The sequence below is a fragment of the Chenopodium quinoa genome, unplaced genomic scaffold (assembly GCF_001683475.1).
Source record: "Chenopodium quinoa cultivar QQ74 unplaced genomic scaffold, ASM168347v1, whole genome shotgun sequence".
Taxonomy (NCBI): domain Eukaryota; kingdom Viridiplantae; phylum Streptophyta; class Magnoliopsida; order Caryophyllales; family Amaranthaceae; genus Chenopodium; species Chenopodium quinoa.
In genome coordinates, this window is record NW_018744466.1 from 2,080,492 (window position 1) to 2,105,342 (window position 24,851).

Consider the following 24,851-nt stretch of genomic DNA (forward strand, 5'->3'; position numbering starts at 1 on the left):
TCAAGACTTGTCTTTTTAGCGAGTATATTCATGGAGAAGTTAGAGGTAAACAAGAACGCAATCGTCCTAAAATTATTGATGCACCCAGCCGGCAAATTGTTGAACCACTACTGGGCAATGCATTTCAGCGTGGTTAGGAAACACCTACACCATGAGGCATCATCAAACCTCTGCAAGTACATGAGGTGGGTGTATGCCAACAGGTGGTCTTCTAGGTTGGTGGTACCATCATAAGCACCCACCATGACATTCTTAACCTTAGTCGGTTGTGCCGCCTCGGTTATCTCCTTGGAGAACGCAGAAGGTTGTTCTCCAAGTTTTAGCAGATGGAGCTGCCAGTCTAGTGATTGGACGATATATGTCACCTGACCCCCAAAGAGGGCAGACTACGGGTAAGGCGGGGCAAACGGCCTATATGGCTGCTGGGCACATACAGGACCGACCCTATCATCTAAGGACCTGTATGGACAGATGGGCCGCCTTACATGCTCTCATGTGCAAATTGAGAATACCTCATCAAGGTATTATTGAAGTTGTCTGGGAAAGTCAACGTTGAAGCCGAGTCAGACAGTTGCTGGTTTTTCTTCTGCTCAATGAAGAATCGAGCATCAGAGTAAGTCTTCTTGATGCCATCCAGCTGTGTATGCTGGACGGCCATCCTCTTCCCCGGCTCGGAGAAGCGGAAGTTGGTCCAATCAATCAAAGTTAGGGTCCCTCCTTTGTTTTAGGGTGCGGAGTGGGCGCCCTTTCCTTAACCAACTTAGCCTTCTCAGTGCGAGAGGGCTTCTTGGCCGACTGACCCTTGCTGGGACCAGCCGTCCTTTTGGAGATCAGGTCCTTCATCTCTCTCTTATAGTTTGTCATGAACTTCAGGAACTCTTCCCGGGTGATGTGCGCAGTCTATCCTGCCGCCTGAGGCTGGCCGGATTACATGCTTGGACCTACTTTACCATCGCCCCGCTCCTTGTTGTCTTTGGAACGAACGCGCCTAGTAATGAGGGATCCATCTGCGGCCGTATATGTTTAGACCTCTGGATCTTCATCCGTATTATAGTCTGAAAAGATCTCAGCCGTAGGATGCTTTTTTATAGGAGGTGGTACAGTCTCTTAAGATACCATCTTAGAGGTAATTTCCCCACAAGACAGCGCCAAATGTTTTGGGGTTTTCTATGTCCTACAGGAGAATTACGTCACCAAGACTGGATTCCCTTCGCATGTATCTGCAAAACAACAAAAACTACGGTTGGCAGGAGTTCCACCTCCAACGATCAATTTAGAACCGGTCGAGGTAATGTAAAAAGTGCGAAAGGTAACAGTAGATCTTCTCGGATCCCGAGATCTGGTGTTTTCTCTAATGTGAGAGAATTAATTAAGTAGTAATAAATGAACGTATCCCCAAAATGGGGTAAATCTCCCTATTTAAAGGGTCATGGGAAATGCGCCCTTATCTTGGTCACTTTGACCTAGATTTAGTGGGCTGCGCAGTTTTACAGCTTTCTCGGGAATTGGGCTCCAAAGGCTGCCCTTTCCTATGTTACCACATGTCAGATTCTTATTGGACCACGTGGCTTGAGGTCTTTACCCAAATAAATTGTGATTTTAGTCATATGTTGCTTGATTATTATGGTTTATTGTTTTTGCTTGATCACGCCCCTTTTTGCAGGTTTAAAGGGAATTTGTACTTGAAATCACGCCTAATAAGATAATTAATAATTAGATTTAGGCTTAATATGATTTTAATTAAAGTGATCACCATTATTAGATTTATTTGTGCATTAATAATCAACCAACGTAGATTAAAAAGGTTTAGGGCTAATTCGATGTATGTATGTTAATCGAAAAGCGCGCATGAATATCAATTAGAATCAAGTAGAGGCCTATTTCGTGCGGGTTTGATCTTTTAGATTGAGTTCGTGCCATCATCCTCGAACATCCAGTCATGGTTCGAGACCACTATGGAGTTAGCAATCTCTGTGATTGTGAATAGGGTGTAACCTTCATAATCATGAACGGTTTACAAGTTCCTTAAACTTATTGATGACCCTTATCTCTAGCTTCTTTTCCTTGGAGCGCCGCCATGCTTAAAAACATGACCTACATGTAGGGCGAGGTGAAAAATTCCCTACAATTTTAGTTTGTTGATCATGCTTATTGAGTAGTGTTCTTACTAGGGAGCTTGGTGATGATTAATTTGTGATTCAAACATGTTTAGGAGTTAGGATTTTGGTTTATTTGTGATTAAATTATTTGTTATGCACGTTGAACCACATTTTTCTTATAAGTTGCAAATTATATGTGATTTGTGGGTGAATGAAGCTAGGGATCGTCAATAGTGAACCTAGTGTATCTCATTTGATCGATTTGCGCTTGTTTGTACCTCTATATTGAAAGGAATGGTGTCCTTCCAACAAGTGTATTATTCCGATAGAGGGTTCAGAATTATTACAGAGCTAATTCTTCAGTAAGATCAAGTGATCGGAATGCCTAGGTGGAGGCCGCTTCCGATCAGTAATATCAAGGTACAATTGATATTACAGCTTAATTTTAACTGAATCCTTCAGGTCGAACCCAATAGAATCTCCGATCCGAGACGTCGAATTAATCCGAAAGGATTTAATGAGTCGACAGAGTTTTACGAATACAGACGTCGGAAATCGAGCCTAGGGCGTCGAGATCGAGCGTCGTAAAATCACAAGCAACAAGTATGAGCGTAGCCGTAGCTAGGCTAGGCTAGCTCATCGCAAGCCTAGGTGCACCATGTGTGTGCTAGGCGCACCATGGTGTGCTAGGAACCGTCGCAGCCTAGGCGCGCCCTAGCAGCCCATCGCAAGCTAGCATGGGTGCCTGGGTGCGCAGGGCAGCTATCGCAAGCCACACAAGCACCAGGCAGCCCATCGCAGCTAGCAGTGTGCTAGCGAGGGTGCCTGGGTGCTCATGGGTGCTATCGCTAGCCCATCGCACCATGCACAGCCATCGCAGTGCTAGGCACTGGCGCATGGGCTTGTGCATGCATGCCTCGCACCATCGCAACCCTATCACACCAAGCACAGCACCCTCGTGTGCGTGTGTGTGCATAGGCGCTCTCGCAACTCCCTAGCATCACGCACAGCACCATCGTAGTGCTAGGCACATGCGTGTGTGCGTGTGCATGTGCACCATCGCCCAGCAGCCTCGCAATGAGGCACCTAGCTGTGTGCTTGCGTGCGTGCCTTTGCATGGCAGCACTAAGCACAACATGCTAGCAAGGAGCACCAAGCCCAGCATGCGTGGCTCGCTAGCAGCACGCATGCTAGGCCTTGCGTGCTTAGTGCGCTGGCTGGATCTGCGCATGCTGGCCTAGCTGGCTGGCAGTGCGAGGGGCCATGTGCGAGAGTGTGTGCGAGGGAGTGCTAGGCAGCAGCACTAGGCTAGCAGCACCAGCGCCCAGCAGCTCGCAGCGTGCTAGGGCTGATGCGTGCTAGGCCAGTGCGCGCCAGCACTGCTTGCTAGCACAACAAGTTGGCTGGCTGCCTAGCCTTGGTGCTAGGCGCCAGCTGGCAGCCAAGGCAGGCTGCCAGCCCAGCTGTCCATAGGGTGACGGTTTTGGTGAGGGGTGGGGACCAAGCTTGGGCAAGGCCTTGAGGAACAAGGCAATGGTCCCCCACCCATTTATGGTCCTCATCTAACCTTCTCTCTCTATTTGACACTTGTCGCATTGTGATTAGTTTTGCTTAATAATTTATTTTAGAAATAAATTAATTAGCAAATATATATTCTCCCACATTGGTGGAGGATGAAAAATCAAGGGATCATTTCCCTATAAATACCAAGCTTGGCATTGGGAATTGATACAACCTTGAGTGGAATTAAAAAGGCAACTCTAAGAAAAGAGTAAACCTTTGATTCGTAAAACTCATAGTTATTTTGTCCAGGTCTTGACTAACCTTCAAGACTTAGGACGCTCGGATCGGGTCGAGGGTACAATCCGTCAGAGATCTCGTCTTTTCGGGATTTTGAAGTAAGAGCTCTTTAGGAGCGAAGCACGCGTCAAAAGAATAATTCTTGTCCTTAATCTTGTTTGATTATGTTTATTATGCTTGTTTAATTGCTTTAATTAAGGGGCGGGTCTTGGTGGGTTTCCTTCCGCGTAGTGTCGGGGCACTACGAAACCCTACATATATATATGGGTTTAAGGCGATAGCGTGAATGCTATGTTTAGAGAAATCAATTGCTACCGATAGGCTAGTAGATTGTATCTTGAATCGATAAGCATGTTAACTTAGTTCACTATGTTTTCTATTTTGCTTAACTCTTGATTGTTGTTTGATTTGCATGATTATTTTGATCCAATCTCCTTTGTTTATTTATTGTTCTCTCTTGTTGGTGTTCTCCTTTAGTGTTAGTTTTCTTAATCCACTGATTCGATCTATCTTAATTGTTGGTGGTGTTTGATAGTGTTTATGTCGTCCCTGTGGTTCGATCCCTTTTCTTGCCATATACTTGTATTAGGTTAGTTGAGTGTTACAAATATTGTTTGATTGTTGGGTGTCTCATCAAACGACGTGAAATATCCTTCATCACACATTCTCTTTGCAAAGACTCAATCTAAAAACACAAGATTTCAAAATGTTGCCAATTGAAGAAGGAAAAAGTAATTGGGGGTTTAATTAACAAGTATGTAATGATTCTAATTAACTTGATGTTAAATTTTGAATTCTGTTTTTACGGTTTATTAACAACGAACTTAAGGTTTGTTGAAATAGTTGGGATTTTGCAAAATTGGGGGAAAATTGGGGTTTTCATTGTGATGGCTAAGTTAGAGTTATGAGAATACATTTTTTTCGCTTCCAAATTATGTGAAAATTTTCAATTGCAGCATGCTAAATTTTTCATACCTTTGATTTCCTTTGCCATGTTCAATTATTGTATCTACTTTAGCTTTCTCCTTTTCATCTTTGTCCAGTTTGCTTTTATCTATTTAAGCTATGTTTTTCCTCAACAAATTGATAATGACTAGAAATTGGCGGATGAAAATGGATGTGTTTGATGCATAGGAAAAAGATTGAAGAAAAAAAAATGTGTGAGAAAGATGATGCTGATGGAAGAATCAGATTCTTCCTATATGTGGTCCAGTGAAGGAGAAAGTAGGGGGAAAGAGAGAGAGTGAATGCAAGGGAAAGGACATCGTTGGCTTAGTTGATGAAGTTAGGGGCAAATTTGTCATTTCAGCCTTAAGTTTAGGAGGGAAAATTAAAGTGAGCCCCACTCACCTGATTTTGTTACCGAAAAACCAAAATTGGTAGTGTCATTCAAACTTTTTAAGTTTTGAGATAATTTTTTATAAAACTTTTAAGCGAGTAGTTGTTGACAAAACGACCTATTAAGCGGATACTTCCTGAAAATTTTTCCTTTTTAATATTCCAACATATGTCACGTGACACCCTTCACATGTATTAGATCTATGCCACATCACCTTCCACATGTATTGTATGCCACATCATCAATTATACTATAAACATATTTTAATGGCAATAAAAATGTTTATTACAAGGTTTGAACACAAGACCACTAAGAAATGAATTCATGTCCTTACCATCTTTGCTATCTTTTAATTGTGTTTTATCTTTGATTATAATATACTAAATAATTTGTATTAAACAACAATTTGAGAGCACTTATTTAGTTTCATAGTTATTATTGTTCACTTTTATTTTAATTATATAGTGTATATTATATAGCTCAAACAATATTTATTGATATTCTAAGTAAAATCCAGTGCATCGCTTGGAACACACGCTAGTTAACTTATTATTGAAATGCAAAGATTTTAGAATCCATCTTTGCCTAATTTAGTTCTGGTGTTTGCGTTTGTTTTTGTTTGAGGCTTGCCACTCTTTTGCACAAAACAAAAAATAAAATAAAATAAAATAAATAAATAAAAATATATATATATTTTGATCCTTTTGCTATTATAGTTACTCGTCTTGGTTTCTATTACAAAAATGATATCTAGTTTGTTCTTCAAATGAGAAGTTCTACCAGCACTTCGGGCTTTTTCCCAGTGCATAATCCAAGTAATTATTCTCATTTAGTTGGATACAAGGGGAATAAGCCCAAAGCGCTGGTAGAACTTGTTCATTTGAAGAACAATTTAAAACCAGATATCATGATTGAGAAGCTGGTGTAAAATAATTTTAATGTATACCAGGTATACGCAACATAGCTTGATTCATATGTTTTTCTCGTGCCATTTGGGAGGAATGTCTCAAGGCAGCTTTAAATCTCGAGCCATACACTTCATAACATCAGGGACAGACCGGACAGAGACAACCAAATCAATGAACTAAACACATAATATGATCGAGAAATAAATACGGAGTAAAAACAAGTATAGATACAACAGCTATTAATAAGATAACAATACTTGTCAACCAGGATATATGGCCTTATTTAGAAGCACAACGCTCAGTTTTCTAGTTCCTTATAATAGACACCTTCATCATTGTCTAGGTAAATTGTATTAGGCACTGCTGATGGCAGCTCCAGCTTCAGTCAACAGAGGCACTAACTTCCCTTCTTTGTGCAAGGTAGTAGTAACTGTGAATCCAAAAATCAGAAAATTTCAGCACAATTTGCTTCACATAGTAATAATATATAGCAAATATAATAGAGAAATAACATAGCAAGTTAGACTTGTACCATCACATCCTCCAATATGCTTCCCACCAATGAACACATTTGGCACAGTTCTTTGTCCAGTCAACTGAGCGAGTGCTGCCTGTATTTCACTTCCGTCACCTACACCACACACGTCAAACTTATAAGCTAAGATTTCCACTTTGCATGACACCCCATAATAAAAATATAAATAATAATAAAAAAAAAAAAAAAAAAAAAAAAAAAGCAAAAGTATATATTAGTTAATTCTAAACTTGTGCCTAATCCTGGGCACCGTGCCGTGCCGGGCCGCCGCGGGCCGTGCCTGGCGGGCCGCGGGCTGGTTCGTGCCGTGCCGGTCGTGCCGGCGGGCCCAGGATTTCGTGCCGTGCCGTGCCGGCCATTTTCACAGGCCAGCCCATGGCACGGCACGGCCCTCGTGCCTGGCGGGCTCGTGCCGTGCCGGCCACGTGCCGGGCTGCGGGCTGGTGCAGTTTTCAATTTTTTTTTTTTTTTTTTTTTTTTTTTTTAATGACAACATTATTAATTAATAAGTTTATAATGTATATAAGTTATAAAATTATAATTATAAGTTTTATAAGGTAACTTATAAGTTTATAACTTATAAGTTATAAGTTATTAAGTTATGAATTTTATAATTATAAGTTGAATATTTATGTTTTATAATTTGTATATTCAATATTTATATTTATATATTTACTTTATACTATTACTTTAAAATTTAATGTTTATGATTTATTAGTAATTGGTATAATTTTATTTTTTTTTAATATGAATTTACAAATTGTAACAAAACGGGGAAAAAAGGCAAATTGGACTTTGGATGTGAATAATGCGTACTTTATATTATTATTACTTGAGTTGAGAAAATTGTACAATAAATAACAATAATTTTAACAATAAAAATATCAATAATAATAATTAATAACAACAACTATAACAATAACAATAACAACAAAAATAAATAATAACAACAATTGTAACAATAATAATAATTAATAACAACAATTATAACAACAACAATAACAAATTAACAATTAACAACAATAATAATTAAACAAGATTATTCTAATAATAACAATAAAACAATAATAAATTTAAGATTAGTTTAGATCTTACAACCGTGCTTCAACGCTCCACTAATTACGATTACGAACTTTTTAATTTTTTCCGATATTAGGAAAATAATTAGAGAATTTAAGAGAATAATTAGAGAATTTAAGAAAATAAGGATTATTAGAGATTTAGAGAATATAAGAGATAAGAAGAAGAGATTGTGATTTTGTGATTTGGGAATGAAATGGAGGTGAGTATTTATAGAATTTTTGGCAAAAAACTAGCCGTTTATAGCCGTTTAACTAGCCGTTTAACTAGCCGTTGGCCCGCGGGCCGTGCTTGCGGGCCGTGCCTTCGGGCCGTGCCTGCGGGCCAGCACGGCGGGCCTTGCTCGTGCTCGTGCCGGGCCGTGCCTGGGAATTCTCCACCGTGTCCGTGGCACGGCCCGTGGCACGGAAGTCGAACTTCGTGCCGTGCCGTGCTTGACTTCGGGCCGTGCCGGGCTGCTCCGAACGGCGGGCCGTGCCGGGCGGCACGCGGGTCAACCCGGCCCGTGCCCAGGTTTACTTGTGCCATTTTAAATCTATTTGTTGAACAAAGGATGCAATTCAAAGGAAATCCAGCATCGATCAAGTTGAGATAACAAATAAGTATTGACTTGTTTACAATCTTTAATCAGTAATCCTATTATCCACTGCTGTAGAGGTGTATTTGCCAAGGCAGTATAGTGCCAAAGTATTGATTGTGTTAAAGCATAGAAAATAACGAAATTCTGTCAACACAGCCAGCACTGTTATTTTTACGTATTTTTTTCCAGCTAGGTTGACAAAAATCATTTAGTGCAGAGCCTTGATGATGGTATTAAATCAGTGCCTTCTACTGATGAAGGTGCCAAACATGTAGAAAAGCATAACAAAAATAAAGCAACCAACAAGGGTGAAAAATAGCTACTATGGCTGTATGAGGGGGATAATGACATGATGTACATTTGAAAATTCTAAGGCTAATGTTTAGTATTCGTTCCTGCCACCGCAACTTAGTTATAAAATGTTTAAAAACTATAATGCACGCTGAAACTCTGTTATTTTATACACTGGATCAAGAAGAGGACTTAGAAGAACTAGAACAACATTACAGAAGCATCCTGCTTCCTTGTCAATGGCGACATGTCCTAGAGGCAGCACAATTTTATTTTTGTAAGATTTCCTCTGACATAATAGTACCTTTAATCATCTTCCCTTCATACTGCAAGGCCTGTCAGGATTTCTATGGAACAGTTGAGCTCTAGTCATATCACAGAAAATATAGACATTGCAATGTGTGTCTTATACATAGGTATGAAGGGCTTCCTCTAACAAGAATACATGTTTTCTGATAATAACCTGGAGTAAAGCTGGTTGAATTTTATGACATACAGCTGTACACATATTTCATCTATTAAGATCATATACCTCAACCTGTATTCATATACCACTTTAGCCTACCCAGTCTTCAAAGTTCATACTCTATTAATTGCCAAACAAATTCACACTCTATCAACTGCCAAACAAATTCACACACCCACCATCCAACCCTTAAGCCTTAACTTAGACACTTCCAACATAAAACACTGACGGAAAAAGACACCTCATCAACAATAATCTTTTTAGAATATGACCAATTAGCTCAATGGTAACACATTTCCTCCCAGTAAGACTTATTCCTAGATCTGAATAATCCCCTAACAAACCTACCTTTGTGCCCTTTCGACCAGCTAAGCATAAGTCTATCTAGATCCCTGAAAAGGTCCTAGTATTTCACATATAAAACATAAGAATTTTATCAAAAAGTATCTGATTGGAGTAACACAATATTCTGTTGTCCTAGAAAACACATTACATATATAACAACAATCAATACAATGCCAAAAAAGTATCATGAGGTCCATCAATCGATGACAATAAGATAGTTCCTATGGGTTCCATTTCCACCAATAATGCTCAACTCCAGTACAAAAGTCTAGGCAAACTCAACAATCTCAGTTGACATTTTACATTGCATTATAATCTTTCTACCTACGTATTATCCAACTTACTTTAGAAACTTACCTAAAATCACACAACAAAACCATAAAAACCAAACTTGATTAGCAGAAAATTAACAGTCTCCACTAGCCCAGAAAAATGCACAACGAAAAGCAAACACAATTTACCACTGAATTGGTAACCCAATCAACACGTGCAACGCAATCATGACAAAGTGCATTTTAAAGATAATGCTGAGCAAATTTTGTAGTTAAAAATTAGACTTCTATCAGACTTGCAAGAACAAATGGGGAAAAAACTAGCACAGATAAAAGAAGCTCAAACTCTGAAAGTCAACAGGTGCCACAACTTAAGTATCCAACTTTCAATTCAATTCCATGTCCTTTATCCTCATCGTAGAATGAAAATAAATTGAAAATTCGCTTCAATTAAAAAAGAATAAAGGTAATTTTTGGCAAAAGGTAAGAAGTCCAGCTACAGTTCATAGAATGTTAATAAGGAATCTAGAGGCTTTCCATAAATGAATCACTTTGGAATATACATTACTCAATCCACACGGCATTCAATAGTTCACGCAAAAAAAGTATACGCAAACCATCAAACCTTCATATACATCCCTCCCGCGAATAAATGAATTTGTACCATGTAAAATAAACAGTGATGGTTCGAACCAACACTTAATCAATCAGCTAAACCACCATATGTATGTGAAGATGAAGGTTAAGATGATGCGATCAGGTTTTATCCTACGTTAATTACAAGCAATAGTTGATAAAGGAAAACTATAGGAATTCTAATTCTTTCTGCAATGATGCATCATTTTAGAAGCTAATTTTTATGGCATTTGAAGTTTGAAGAAGCAAAACAAGTGCACAAAGGACAAAGCAGCTATACTAGCTAAGAAATCTAAGCATTGTCTTTAAATGATGTAGTTTTTTGATGCGCCTTCACCTGATTTGGGCTGCAGAATAAGCTGCTAGGGTTTCTTCAAGCAATGGGGACAATGCGACAGACTTAAGCAACTACTTTTTGTGGGAAATGTCAGCTGCAAGGCAATAAATTATAGCAAGACAGAGACTGTAGTTTTTAAATCCAGAACAGATATCATACATGCAGTTCAACAAATCCTGAAAAACTAGTACTGCAAGGGCAAGGGTCTGAACTCTAAACCTCGTTATAAAGACTATGGTCCATGATTCTATACAAATGAAGCCGTTATAACAGGTATCATACTTAGGATAAACCATATGCCAACCAGTTGCAGCAGCACTAGGTCTGGAGTTCGGACAATGTAGTTCAAGTCTTCAACTTTGATTCAAATGCATTATGCAAGAAGCTTCACCTTTTAGAGAATATATGGGATTTTAGAGTCTAATGTTGGATAACATAAAACTAATCACAAATATGAATCTTAAACACAAAGATTCAGGTTCTATAAGGTTAATCAGGTATGGTTTTGCAGATTTTGAGGTTCTGTCTTGAAAGAAAAAGAGCTAGCTTCAATTCTCCTGAAGCAGCTCAAAAATTCTCACAGGAGTTAGGAAACTAATGAAAACATGAGGAAGGTTAAAGTTACAAGTAGTCAACTTGTAGCAAGAAAAATAGCTTGTGCTTTGTTAGTGATTTTAAACAAGTTGTAATGCTATCGTTCTATCGTAAACTACAATATTTCCTTTACATTAAGGCATGAGGGTGAGGTAAACACAGTAAAGAGCACTTACTCCTAATCAGTTTCTGTATCAAATGCTAACCTATACTTATGATGGAACCAAGCCAGGCTAAATTCCTCAAAGTATCTTCAATATCTTAACAAGATGATCCATACGCCAACATATTTCAGGCTCTGTTCTGTTCATCATATTATAATTACTAATGACTTATCACCATTATTTTCATTTGCTTATTGCAATATTTTTTTTTAATTTCACATTTGTGAAAAACATGAACATTTGATATCTAAAAAATACACATTAAGACAAACCTTACAAGACCACATTAGATGATTTTTTTTTACTTATACATTAACATACAACTAAAGACAAAGTTCAATCAAATCACAATCAGATCAAACCAAACCAGAGATTAAATCAACCTGACTTCAGAAAAATCAACCAGAACACTTATTTCAGGTGAAGAGAACAAATCACCAATCATAAGCATAACTAGGCAGCGTTTCTATATCCAAAAAAGAGCACTATACTTGAACCAGTGTACCAATTTATCATGAAGTCCAAATCAAATTTTTCAATTTGAATTATTCAATTTGATAATCAAGTTAGATAAATGAAAATAAAAACTAATACTTCCTCCGTTCTATTAATATTGCAACAAGGATGAAATTACGCATCCCAAAGCATATTTTATATGCTAAATATCTATAATTGTGTAAGAGTAAAAATTATAAAAAGTTGATATTGTAAAAGTATTTTATGAGACGAATCCAACAGGATCCCACATGACTATATTTTTATTAACGTATAAATCATATTATATGGTCAAACAATAGTGATGAATTGTGCAAAAAGTCCATTGTTGCAATATTAATAGAACGGAGGAAGCATAAAACTAAGCAAGAAGTGACCAGCTTGCAGCCCGCAAGGATACAGTAGCTAAAAAATCTACATCACTAATATACGACCTTCGTTCTTTTATGTTCTATATTTCTACACACTATAAAAAAGCAATTTAAGAAAATGTTGAAGAATGTGAATAGGTGTAAGATAAATTAAGAATATGAAAAAGGTGGGTTGAATAAGAAAATGGAGACTAAAGTAAGAGAGAGAGTACGGAAAGATGTAATCAATGTGGGGTAAAGGGGTATGCCATAAATAGAACATAGCAAAGTGAGTAAAACAAAAAAGAACATCCTAAAATGGATATTGAGAAGAACAAAAAAGAACGAAGGAAAAAGCATACTTTTAGAGCACTTATCATCAATACCGAATAAACTCTGATTTTGGCTAAAAGTAAGCTGCTTAAATTTCTTAAAGTTCGGGTGATCAATGTATAAATAAGTACAAGGCACACCAAGGCATTTTAAAGTTCCTTGCACCTAAGGTGTGCGTTACTGTGAATCAGTGCGCCTCAAGACACATAAAGTAGACGATATAAAAATTTGTGGAAACACTATGTGTGCCTCAATCATCCTAAAGCTGTCTTTTGGTGCACCTAGGTGCGCCTTAGCTGCGCTTCATCAAAATCACTTCACCTAGACCACGAAAGGCGTAAAACCCTTAACGCCTTGCGCCTCAGCGTCTTAGGCGCGCTTTTTCGAACACTAGTGGTGATATTATGGTAGAATCCAGCAACTGCTTTTGGAGAAAATTACCTGCTGCTAGTCATTATTTTATACACGAGACTGAAGCTTAACATGTTATTTCTGGACCTGACAACATATAATATACATAGTTCAAGAATTTAAGTCCTGGAAAACTGAAATTGCAAGCCCAAAGATGTCTGAACTCTGAATCTCATGAGTTACAAACCATAAACAAAATAAAAAAATAAAAAATAAAAAATAATAATATTTAAAAATAAAAAAAATAAAAAGGCAATTGCAAGAGGTCTGTGAAACTTTCTCTGATGAATTCAAAGAATAAATAGTTTGCGAAGCTCTTATGTCAGGGTCCGAAAATAAAGAATATGTAAGATACATAATTCATTGGTTCAAATGCATTAGTTAGGGCACACAGCTGTTGGAGTGTGATTGTATGAGTTTGATTCTAATGTTCAATGATGACAGGTTCATCACTTCATCAGAATAGTATATTTCATGCACAGAGATAAGAATTCAAGTACAATTAATCTTATCTTGTCAGGTTTAGCATAGTTTGAAGTTCCACTGTTAAGAGGAAGGGCTAGCTTATAATACCCTTGGGAAACTAATAAAATGTGGGTAAGTCCGAAGCTGAAAGTATAGTATACAAAGTGCAGAGTTCCCCCAAACATACAACCAAAGAAGGCTTATTATACAACCTATATAATATGACTTTACAAAACTAAAACCCAACAACTAGAAACTGACATGATAGTATGATATCAAATGGACTCCAAAGAATCTACAGCAGCAATATACAGTAGTATATTTTTGGTGCACTAATTGCCCTTATTGAATAAAACTTAATTTGGGCTACAATATAAGCTACTTAAGTTTCTTTAAGCTGTGGTGATTTATGGTGAAGTTCAGCAACTACTTTTGAAGGAAAATACAAACTGCAAGTTATTTCTGGAACCAGACAACATATGTGCAGTTCCAGAATTCAGTCGTGCAAACCCACGAGCATTTCATTTTCAAGGTGGATCTCAACACAGCATACGACAGAAATAGCTCGAAAATTTCTGGAAGAAGTTCTAAAAGAGATGAACTTCCCAGAAATGGATTCGATGGATTATGCAATGTGTTTCTACTGTATCCTATATAGTGTTGGTGAATGGGGAGCCTACCAGGATAATCAATCCGAAAGTGGGTCTATGACAAAAAGATACTCTCTCTCTCTCCATATCTCTTCATACTCTGCATTGAATTACTCTCCAGTAAGCTAAGCTCTCTCCAAGAGTTAGGCCACCTCAATGACATTAGGGTAGTAAAATGTGCTCCTTTTTTCATGAATGATGCGTTAATTTTTCTTTAAGCCAATATTGACAACCTTAGGCAAACAGGGAGCGCTATTGATCAGTTCTGCTCACTGTAGAGAGAAATGATTAACTTCAATAAGTCGTAAGTCATCTTCTCCGGAAACTTGCCTACCCGTTTCAAACACATTCTCTGGAAAGTATTGGGTGCAAATGACAAAGAGAATATGAGAGTCTATCTTGGATGCAAGCCCAAATTCCCAATAGACGTAGATGGAAGCTCTACTGGTATAATCTGCGAACTCGTCCAAAAAATCACAGGGAAACTCTCAACATCGAAATTCCTAAACCTCTCTCAAGCCAGTAAAATCATTCTCATTAAAGATATCCTCATTGCTATGGCGCGCTATACTATGAGCATGTATCTCCTCCCGAAGATTATCCTGAATAAAATTTGATCCCTGCTTATGAAGTTTTGGTGGTCCTCATCCTTGACTCCTTGGAAAGGAAGCCAATTTACTGGAGAAAACATTAGTCTTCGAGATGCAGAAGAATGATAGTGGGCTTGGGATAAGAAACATTAGTGCTCTAAATAATGACCTCGTTTTCACGCAAGGCTGGAAGATGAAGATGAACGCGTAACTACAAGTGAGCAGAATCTATAAAGCTAAATATAAAAACAAAAGGTTTGAAAAAGGTAGGTCAAGAAACTTCCCATCCTCAATTTCTTGGGGGCAAGAAGCATCTTGAACGGTGTATATAGGATGAAAGATGGACTGAGGAAGAACATTAATGATGGGCACTCGACTGCAATTGAGGATGACTGGTGTTACAGGAAAGAAGAATAAAAATGACACAATGGCAGCAGCAGAAAGATTCTGTTAAATCGGTTAAAGTAGCTGATTTAATTGATGATCAAAATCAATGGAGAGCGAGCACAATCTGGAAATGGTTTCATGAGTCAGAAGCGCGTGAAATCATGTCCATTCAACTAACCCCGTCAAAAAAACACGATGACTGGAATTGGGGTCTTTGGCTCTCTCTAATCATAACCTTTACTCATACTAATGTGGTTTTTTTTTAACCTAGGTTGATTCGATTATAGCTTCTTTTTAAATACTCGAATTATATAAAATTTGCAATTCAAAGAGAAATCCCATAGTTATAAATAAAATATTCCACTCCTAATCCAAAACCCATAACAATAAAACCTTATTTTCCCCAGAATTATTTATTTAACAGAATTCTAACAAAATTGAACATAATCTGACTTAGGGTATATATACATCAATTGATAAAAAATAAGGCGATTATTAGAATGCGCAAAAATAAGGCGATTAAGGAACTAACTCTCAGTGTCTAATTCAATGGCTTTGAAAGAGGCGCCTAATTGAGACAGCAGCTTCTTCACATCAACGCAGAAAGGACAGTACGATTTGCTGCACCATCATACATACATCCATCGTTACAATGCATTCAAGACCAAAACTCGAAAATGATGAGAGAGAAGAAAGATTACCTGAAGACGACAACGGAATTTGATGAGACGATCTGCTGAGCCTTCTCCAATGCCATTTTCTCACACCTCTGAATAATGTACGGGTGATTTGATTGTGAGAGATTGGTTTCGAATTAGAAAAACAAGGAAGTGCAGGGGACCCGGTCTCCTTATATGTCTTATATATGTCGTGATTGTCGTCCACGTTTAGAAAAGAGCCTTTTCCCTGAATGATGTTGGGCACGCAATTTTCAAAGTGAAACGATAAAGGAAGCCCTTATTTTATCTGGTAATGTTTTCATTTTAAAATAAATGGACGAATCTATCTTTTTATATGCTCTATGGTTTTCACCCTCTAACTCGAGAACATTTGCTCTCCTCCTAACAAATCACTACCAATTAAGGAACATTCGCCGAAGAAAATGTGGTGATTTTTTTAAAAAAAAAAAAAAAGCCATAAACGTTTTTTGAAAAAAAAAAACCAAGGTTGTAAACACACAAAAAAATTTATAAACCCACATGGTTATACAGATTTTCCGGGCGTTTCTACCATGCATGATAGTCAAAATGCCCAAAAATTTCATATAACCGTGTGGTTTTATGAAAAATATGGGCGTTTTCGCCGTAAAAAAAAATAAAAATAAAAATCAAACGCCTAAAACTTTAGAATTACTGTAGACACCTAAAGGATGTCTCCCCAAAATCAAACCCGGAGATGAATAACCTTTCACCGCCATTATTGAGCGGGTCGAGTATTTAATCTCGGGAGCGCTTAAAACCCATGTTCAGTCAAACATATTAAGTCAACAAATCAGTCAAACCATTTATTCAAACTCAGTCCAATTTCATAAGTTTGATATGATCACTCTTGGCTCAAGCAAACATCGCTCGATCTAATCTAGACGTTTTGATATCTTGCCAAATCGATTCTATACTTCACTGAACATTTGAGCTACTCAAGGTCCAGTATGTTCACATTTGATGAATGTAGCCACATTCTTTCAAATTCTTGTGAGACGTTGAAGTAATGAAATCCTCTTTATCTTTTGGAGTTAATTGTCTATGCCAAGCACAATGACTCCTTTCTTTGTCGATTTCAACCAGTAAGACTTGCTTGTCTTAGAACGATTTTGAATCGATCAACTATCAAGAATCTATCTAATAGAGCCCTGAGTACGTTCTTGTCAATGTGACATTGCTAAAGATGTTTGGAACACAAATCATGTCCATGACATGAACCTTGTGAGTTTTTATGTTAGGGAAATGTTTGTTTATAATCTAGCATTCTTGACTCATGGCTTACACAACCATGCCATTCAAATAAAACCCGCAACTATTGCTCTTTTATTGAATGTGAGTCTTCCCGTGTGTAAACGGATCGTTTGCTGATTATGGAACACAAATAACCATTATTTGTTCCAACCTTGGCTTAAAAGGACTTTAAATAAAACAAATGACCTTACAACTTATGTAGCACTACTTGCTTCATTCTAAGTTTGTAAGTCAATAACTTAGGTTGTCTTCAATGGTTTGAGGTCACTTTCAAAGTAGAACACTCAAGCAGTATCCAATACTTGTGAAGATAACGAATTGCTAAGTTGACCATAATAACATGAACTCATGGGTAGAAAAGGAATCTTATTCCTTCCTTTAATTTGTTCCTTGTTTCCTATCTTTCTTATCATACACCATCTCATAACTTTAAGAACCATTTCTTTATGTGCCTTGACTTTTACACTTTGTTAGGCATAATTAAGCATCTAATGCACCGTGAAACAAAGTTCCATCTTTTCCTTCAATTCGTACTTGAATTGCTACATCAATGAGTCCTACTCATTTGTGTATGAAGCGAAAAGATACGATGGTTGTCAACTATTAACAATTTGAGTTTTTCAACTCAATATTTCATGTTCATCAAAACTACCTAATATACATGATATCCAACTGTCCTTTTGGACTTAAGTCATAAAAGTCAATTATGAGAGGTTATATTTTAGAAATGCCTTTCCATTCTTTGAGAACCATTCTCAAAAGATTTCTTTTACCAATTATTGAAAACAATATAATTTGATTTAGATTTCTAAAAATATAAGTGCAAAGTATAACCATTTATCAAGTTCATAACATAATAAATTTGAAATTCGAAGCATACATGCAGACTTTCAATCTTATTATGCATCTTATCCACACATTAAAATTTGTCCCTTTTAGGCGAGAATAAATCGATTCTAAGATCCTAAAAATCAAAAAGAGATTAAGCGTGCTTTAGCTTGTCTTAACACTTAATATTTTAAGGTAAGCAATCCAATTGCCAATAGCTCTAAGCTACTCTTGGTTCGATAAAAACGTCGCATCTAATGCTTCCTTGACATTTTATCTCCATTGTAACGAAATCTAAGGACTCCTTACTGATATCGTTGAGCTTAACCAAGACAACTTGTATACCTAGTATACCTTACGTTCCTTGGGAAGCGGTGATGCCTTGCTTTAGCGTAGTCCATCACCACACGCATTAGTTCGATAAGTGTCGTTCTTGGAATGGCAAGTTTGGCTCAAAATTATAGGGACCTAGGGTTTCTATGTTGGTTGATTTAAGTGAACTTAATTAATCATCGCAACATTTGAAATCCTAAACATGCATCTATCATACCATTCAATCATATATAAACACAATTATATATAAAACATAAGTAAATGATGCATTTGGCAACTAGCATGACCCCTTGAGTCTTCAAATATCCATGGTCTTTGATGCAACTTCTTGGCTTGTCGTCTTAGAAACGTCGCCTTTGAGACATCTCCGCCAAATATGCAATTACTAGTTACTACGACTAGGATTAATCTAAATATTAAGGTACAAAAATACGCAACGGTATGCAGACAGTATTTAGATTTACTAAAATACATAACGGATCGCAGTCCGTATTTAAGATCCTAGTCGAGCCCCACTAGTTGCCATTTTCACAAAACCTGTGAAACAATATACATTCTATTCATCCATTACTATATGTGAATGGCCCATGCATTTTGTTTTGGGGTTTTTTTGATGTCATGTGGGAGAGTTACAATTCCGGGACTGGTCTCCTTGCGCCTGTACCTGCAAAACAACGGAGACTCCTTGTGGTGGGAGTTCTGCCTCCGACGGTTAAGTTAGTACTTATTTGAGGAGTAATAAATGCGGAAAAGTAAAGATTGGGAGATCTGGTTCCTCTAGATGAGGAGTGATCAATGTGTTTTAGGTTCTCTAGGTGAGAGTAATTAATTACTTTTTTCCCCCTCTAATGAGGATTAATGAAGGTATTTATATGCCTTGGGATGCGTGTCAGTCCTAGGTTTAGGTCAACCTAGGGCTGATTGGGCTTCCACAAGACTTTGGGCCTAGGTGGCCGGTTTTTCCATTTGGCATGGGGGAGGCCACGTGTCGTGGCATAAGAGGTCTAAGGTGGACTGGTCAACACTTGACACGTGGCAGGCTCTAATTGGTCCATGTGGCGGACACTTGGCAGAGCCTGAATGGTCCACTTGTCAGATGATGATTAGTAGGGAAAAATCCCCTAATCATTTGCCCCTCACTGGTGGCACGTGACTGTTCACTTGTCACCTGTGACAAGTGTCGGCCTGTAACAGGCAACGACCTGCTACAAGTGTCGCCCTATGACGGGCCGAGCATTTTTTCCGCTCATTTTTTGAATTCAAAAGTGACCCTTCGCATTCTCATTTTACCCTATATAAGGGCATGTTGACCAAGTCTTTTGTTCACATTTGCGAACTTTTTCAAGAGAACTCTCAGACCCCTGAACTTGAGCTCTGACGTTCTGCACGACTGCTTTTACCAACCGCCTGTTTTTGTTGGACGCCTGTTCGATCAAGCTTTCTTTCAGGAATTAAGTTTCAGGTAGTCGTCTGTTCCTTTATCCTTTTTCTGTTTTGCTTTTGCACTTTTTCTTTCTTTTTTGAAAATGAGACCTCAAAAGCATCCGGCAAGACCTAGGTTAGCAATCGGTCGGTCACCGGGGACGGCTGAGTCTAGGACTAGGGGTGCCGACTGCCCTACGGTACTTCAAACTTTGCGTAAGTCCCGGAATCCAACTGTCTTTGTATTTATGCAGGACAGTATGGCAAGAACAAAAAAGACAGAGAGGATTGAAAACTCTGATGGTTCCTCTTTTCGGGTTCAGATTAGTGAGCTTTCAGACCAGCTGCCTGATACTGCAGGGAACCAAGGTGGCCCTTCTGTCTAGAGCTCTGAAGAGGGAGCTAAGGTAGCCCCTTCCCACTTCACTGTTGACCTGGCCAGTCAACAGACGACCCCTGAAGAAGAAGAGGGGTCGACCCCCTCAGGGAGAGGGGAGGAGTCGGACTCTTCTGATAGCGAGTCTGACTCTAGCTCTTCAAGTCGCCTCTCTATAAATTCAGAGGAAAGGCATTCTCGTTTGCATGAGGTGAGACTGTCTCATGCGGCTGAAAAGGGGGACGGCTGGTCGGAACCATCCGCCTCTCATAGGGAGTTGAATACTCCTTATTACTGTCATGTCCCAAAGGGCCGCATCAAGGCCATGAAAGAGCGAATAGACTCTTTTCTATCGGACCATGTGATGGGTCCTAATTTCCAAGTTTTTGTGCCGGATGCTGAAGATGTCGTCACTTGGCCAGCTGGAGCCAGCTATGGGGACGCCTGCTTTGGCTGTTATGAGGCGGCCATTAAGGCTGGTCTGCGATTTCCCTTGCATCCGGCCGTTCAACAAATCCTCGATGGATATGAGGTGGGGCTATGGCAGTTAGCCCCGAATTCCTGGTTCAACATCCTTGGCTATGTAGCCGGGTGTGAAATGCATGGGGTGGAGTCGAATTTTGAGGCGTTCACCCATATGAATTACCTCAGCCGAACCCCCAAAGCAAGCAGTACCAACTGGTATCAAATAACGAGCCACAAAGGCTATCTGATGACGAGGGGCAAAGAAAATAAATGGAAGGATTGGAGAAACACCTTCCTCATCATTGCCAGCCCTAACAAGTTTCTGAACAAGCGCTACAATAGGTGGAACAAGGATCCGCCTCTTCTAGCAGGCGGTCGCAGCATGCCGCTTGTCCCCCTCAAGGCTGGGGAAGAGATCCTTGATCGAGGTCTCTTCAAAGTAGAGATTAGGGAAAACTCTACTACTGGGGTACGAGAGCAAGTGCCCCTAAACTGCGTCCCAAAGTTTCAATGGCTCTATGACGAGTACTTTTTGGCCGCCTGTGGCCTTAGCAGTCGGTCCTCCAGAGGTAGCCGGCCTCTTGAGCATATGTACACATCTTTGGCCTTGCTTTCGAATTTTTTCTAACTCTTTGCGGTTTTATCTTCAGCTGAAGCTATGGACCACATTTCTGCGTCAAAGAAGGCGGTCGCCTTGCTGCGGACCTCCATCATGCAGTAGAAGCGGACCTCTTCTGATTCTCCTGCCAAGGAGACGCCCATAGTGAGTTTCTGATCTTTCAAACTCACTACTAGAAATAGGCCAATTTACGACGGACCAGTTCTGACAGACCAGTTCCGACGGACCAGTTCCGACGGATTTCCTACTGAATACAAATCCGTTGAAATTTATGGGTTTATTCCGTCGGAAACTTAATCTTTCGACGGAAATGAAATCCGTCGGAAATTTCCGAGGGATTATTCCGTCGGAACAGTAATGTTTCGACGGAAATAAAATCCCTCGGAGATTTCCGACGGAATATTCCGTCGAAACAATTATTTTCCGATGGAAATTAAATCTGTCGGAAGTTTCCGACAGAATTTTCCGTCGGAAAATATTTACATAATAAAAAAAAACCTAACAAACACTAATAATAAAAAATAAAAAAAGAAAACAAAAAAAACCCTAAAAAACCACAGCGCCTCTTTCCTTCCTCATTTCTCTTTCTCTCTCCTGTGCACCTCTTTCTCCTCCCTCGTTTCTCTTTCTCTCTCCTGTGCGCCTCTTTCTCCTCCCTCATTTCTCTCTCTCTCCTGTGCGCCTCTCTTTCCTCTTCTCTTTCCCCTTCTTTTTCCATCAACGAAAATCACAAAAATTCAATGTTTTTAATTCGATCTCCCTCCTCTCATGCTAGTTCAAGCAACTTCGAGCGAAAATCCGAGCAACTCGAGCCAAATCTCAGCAATTCCAGCTAAAATTCGAGCCGTCAACATGTTCGTTCGTCAGAGGAATTTTATTCGGTTTTGTAGATTTCCGATTTGTATTCTGTTTTTTGTATTATTAACTTGCATAGATCTGGTTTGAATATAATTTTTGTTCAGATTTGTATTCGTTCGTCTACTCTAATTTGTATAAAATACGATTTTTTTTCAATTTATTTTCAGATCTGTATTTTTTTTCAATACTTTTCGTTTTTTTTTTAATTTTTGCCGTTTGGGTTAGCTAGGGTGGGGTAGGGTGGTTCTGTGGTGTGGGTTATGGTTAGGTAGGGTGGTGGTGGGTCTGGGTGGGTTAGTGGTGGGTCAGGGTTATTGGTGGGGTGGTGGGTATGTGGTATGGATTAGTGGTGGGTTGGTGGGTCTGGGGTTATTAGTGGGGTGGTGGGTTGGTGAGGGTGGGGCTGGGTGTGGGTGGGTGTGCGTGAGGGTGGGGCTGGGTGTGGGTGGGTGTGCGTGAGGGTGGGGCTGGGTGTGGGTGGGTGTGCGTGAGGGTGGGTTGGGGTGTGCGTGAGGGTGGGGCTGGGTGTGCGTGGTCTGGACAAGAGGGGTGGTTTGGGTTTGGGTGTGGGTTGGGGGGATCAGGGTAAGTTAGGAGGGTAGGGGGCTGGTGGTGGGCAGGGGTGGGCTGGTGGTGGTGGGGCTGGGTAAGGGGGTAAGGGGGTAGGGGGTGGGCTGGTGGGTGGGGATCTGGGTTGTGGCGGTATTATGGGTGGTGGTCTGAGGTGGGGTGGGGCTTTTTTTTTATTTATTTTTCCGACGGAATTTTCCGTCGGAATTTACTGCCTCCGACGGAAAATTCCGTCGGAACATCTCCACCACCGACGGAAATTTCCGTTGTTGATTGACTGTTTTCTTGTAGTGATTGTGCCTTGAAAGTCAGCTATTAGTAGTATTGACCATTCATCTTTTTCGCAGGCGGGCACTTCCAAACCCTCTTCCTCCCAACAGCCGGACTCAAAAGTTCGGAAGACGACTGCTGGGAGTACGCTTGGATCTGCCAGGAAGCAGTCGGTTGACAAACAGCCGATCACCCCACAAAGTGTGGGTAAACCATCACAAGTCCTTAGGGACAGTCGGCCGCCGAGAGGTATAATATAGCCTTGCTAGACTTGAACTTTTTCTTCAATGTTTTCTTCATTATTCTGACCTTTCCCTTCTTTGGATGCAGGCGGCCCTCAAGAACCAGACTTGGTTGAGATGGCCAAGTCTATGATCAAGGCTATCCCTCTAGAGGAGAGGGATGCGGTCAAGGGAGTCGACACCCTTGACTTAGACGGTATCATGGGTCTCCTATCTGAGGTAGACTTAGAATTTTATAATATCAACCTTGCATGCCGCCTGTTATTTTCAAACCTGGCGCCTGTTTGGTTATTTTCAAATCTGACGCCTGGTTTTCTCTTTTTCAGACCTTGCTGCGAGTACACGACCTCCGTAGGCCGATTAGAGCCAAGAATAAAGAGGTAAAGGCTGCTAAAGCTATGGCCACCTCTGACGTTGATAAGCAAATGTTTCAAATTGCACAAAATGAAATTTTGACAAATGATATTCTTTATTATCAAGCACAGGCCACTTCCACTATCCGCGCTGAGTTGGAGGTGGCCAAGAAGAAGAATAACGAGCTGGAGCAGGCGGTCAAGAGCCTCAAAGATGAGCTGCGGCCCCTTAAAAACATCGCCCATAAGGCTGAAGGTCTGCAGACGTCTCTTGACACACACAAGGAGCGCCTGGAGAAGCAGGAGGCGGCCATCACCAAAGATCTTAATGCGAAGGCCGAGGCTGAAAAGATGGCTTTAGTTCAAGCCATGATGGAGGACTCGGCTCAGATTATGAAGATGACCTGGACAACCCTCTTCCCAAAAGCTCACTATGCCGCCTAGGAGAAAAAAGTTCAACTCTTGTACTGAAGCGTACAACCAACAGATCATGAGGCAGGCGGCTGAGGAAGACGAGGCGGTTGACTCCATCTCAGAGGAGGAAGAGGAGGTGGTGGCCCTACAACCGATTGGGGTGGATGCGCATAAAGCTCCTGCCCTTGAAGGCGAGTCGACAAAAGAGGGGGCTTTGAAGAATCAAGCACCCGACGCTAAGCTCGATCAGGCGGCAGTTGAAATTCAAGCTCGTCCCAATGTTTAAAGCTTTCATTTTTTCAAACTTTTCTCTGGCCTGCGTGCCGTTTGTTCTTGTATCACTTTACCTGGCCAGGGGGCCGGGGTTATTGAATATTTTGTTGGTCTTTATGGCCGGCTGTTTATATGAATTCGGCGACCATCTTTCAGTCGTCTTTGATCACAGAATCTTGCTTTATGCTTTATTTTTGCAAAGTATAGAGGATCCTAACTTATCGTAAGCCAAAGATTGCGAACAGGTACTAGGTACCGACTGCCTATGCCCCTGGACGACTGGTTGTCTTGGTTCTAGGTTAGGCGATCAGTCGGCCATTTACCCAGTCGGACCCCCAACGTATTTTAGGAAATACGTTAGGTTTGTTTCACTTTTTCAAGTTAGAAAGGAACATGCCGCTTATAACCAGCCCGCCTGTTTGTTAAAATAGGAATAGTTCTTGAGTCCTTGTTTGCCAAAAAGCAGTCGACCTACGAACCAAATTTTCAAACATGTTTGGTTTGAAAAGAAATCATCTTAGTAGGGGTCGTGGTACGAGATCTCTGGTTCGCCTTTAGACAGGCGGACTCGTCATATCTTTTTGGATCCTTATTAAGTATGAGAGAGTGACTTATGAGTAATCTTTGAGGTTACCCATTCGTCAGCTTTTATGCTTGAGTAGTAGAGGTACCAGGCGGCGGAGGCCGGCTGATCCCCTTGATTCACCAATTTTTGTTGGCTATTTACTCAAGAGGTACCGGCTGTACTT

At 39.8% G+C, this 24,851-nt stretch overlaps 1 protein-coding gene across 1 annotated transcript; it reads right to left on the minus strand.

Annotated features, from left to right (window-relative positions):
• Positions 1-6,302: 6,302 nt before the first annotated feature.
• LOC110697511 (glutaredoxin-C2-like) lies at positions 6,303-16,041 on the minus strand. Its single transcript, XM_021874871.1, has 4 exons — positions 15,829-16,041; positions 15,660-15,748; positions 6,679-6,777; positions 6,303-6,576 (listed from the first exon to the last, which is right to left on the minus strand). The coding sequence occupies exons 1-4, from the start codon at positions 15,882-15,884 to the stop codon at positions 6,500-6,502; spliced, it is 321 nt and encodes a 106-aa protein (XP_021730563.1). The 5' UTR covers positions 15,885-16,041; the 3' UTR covers positions 6,303-6,499.
• Positions 16,042-24,851: the final 8,810 nt, after the last annotated feature.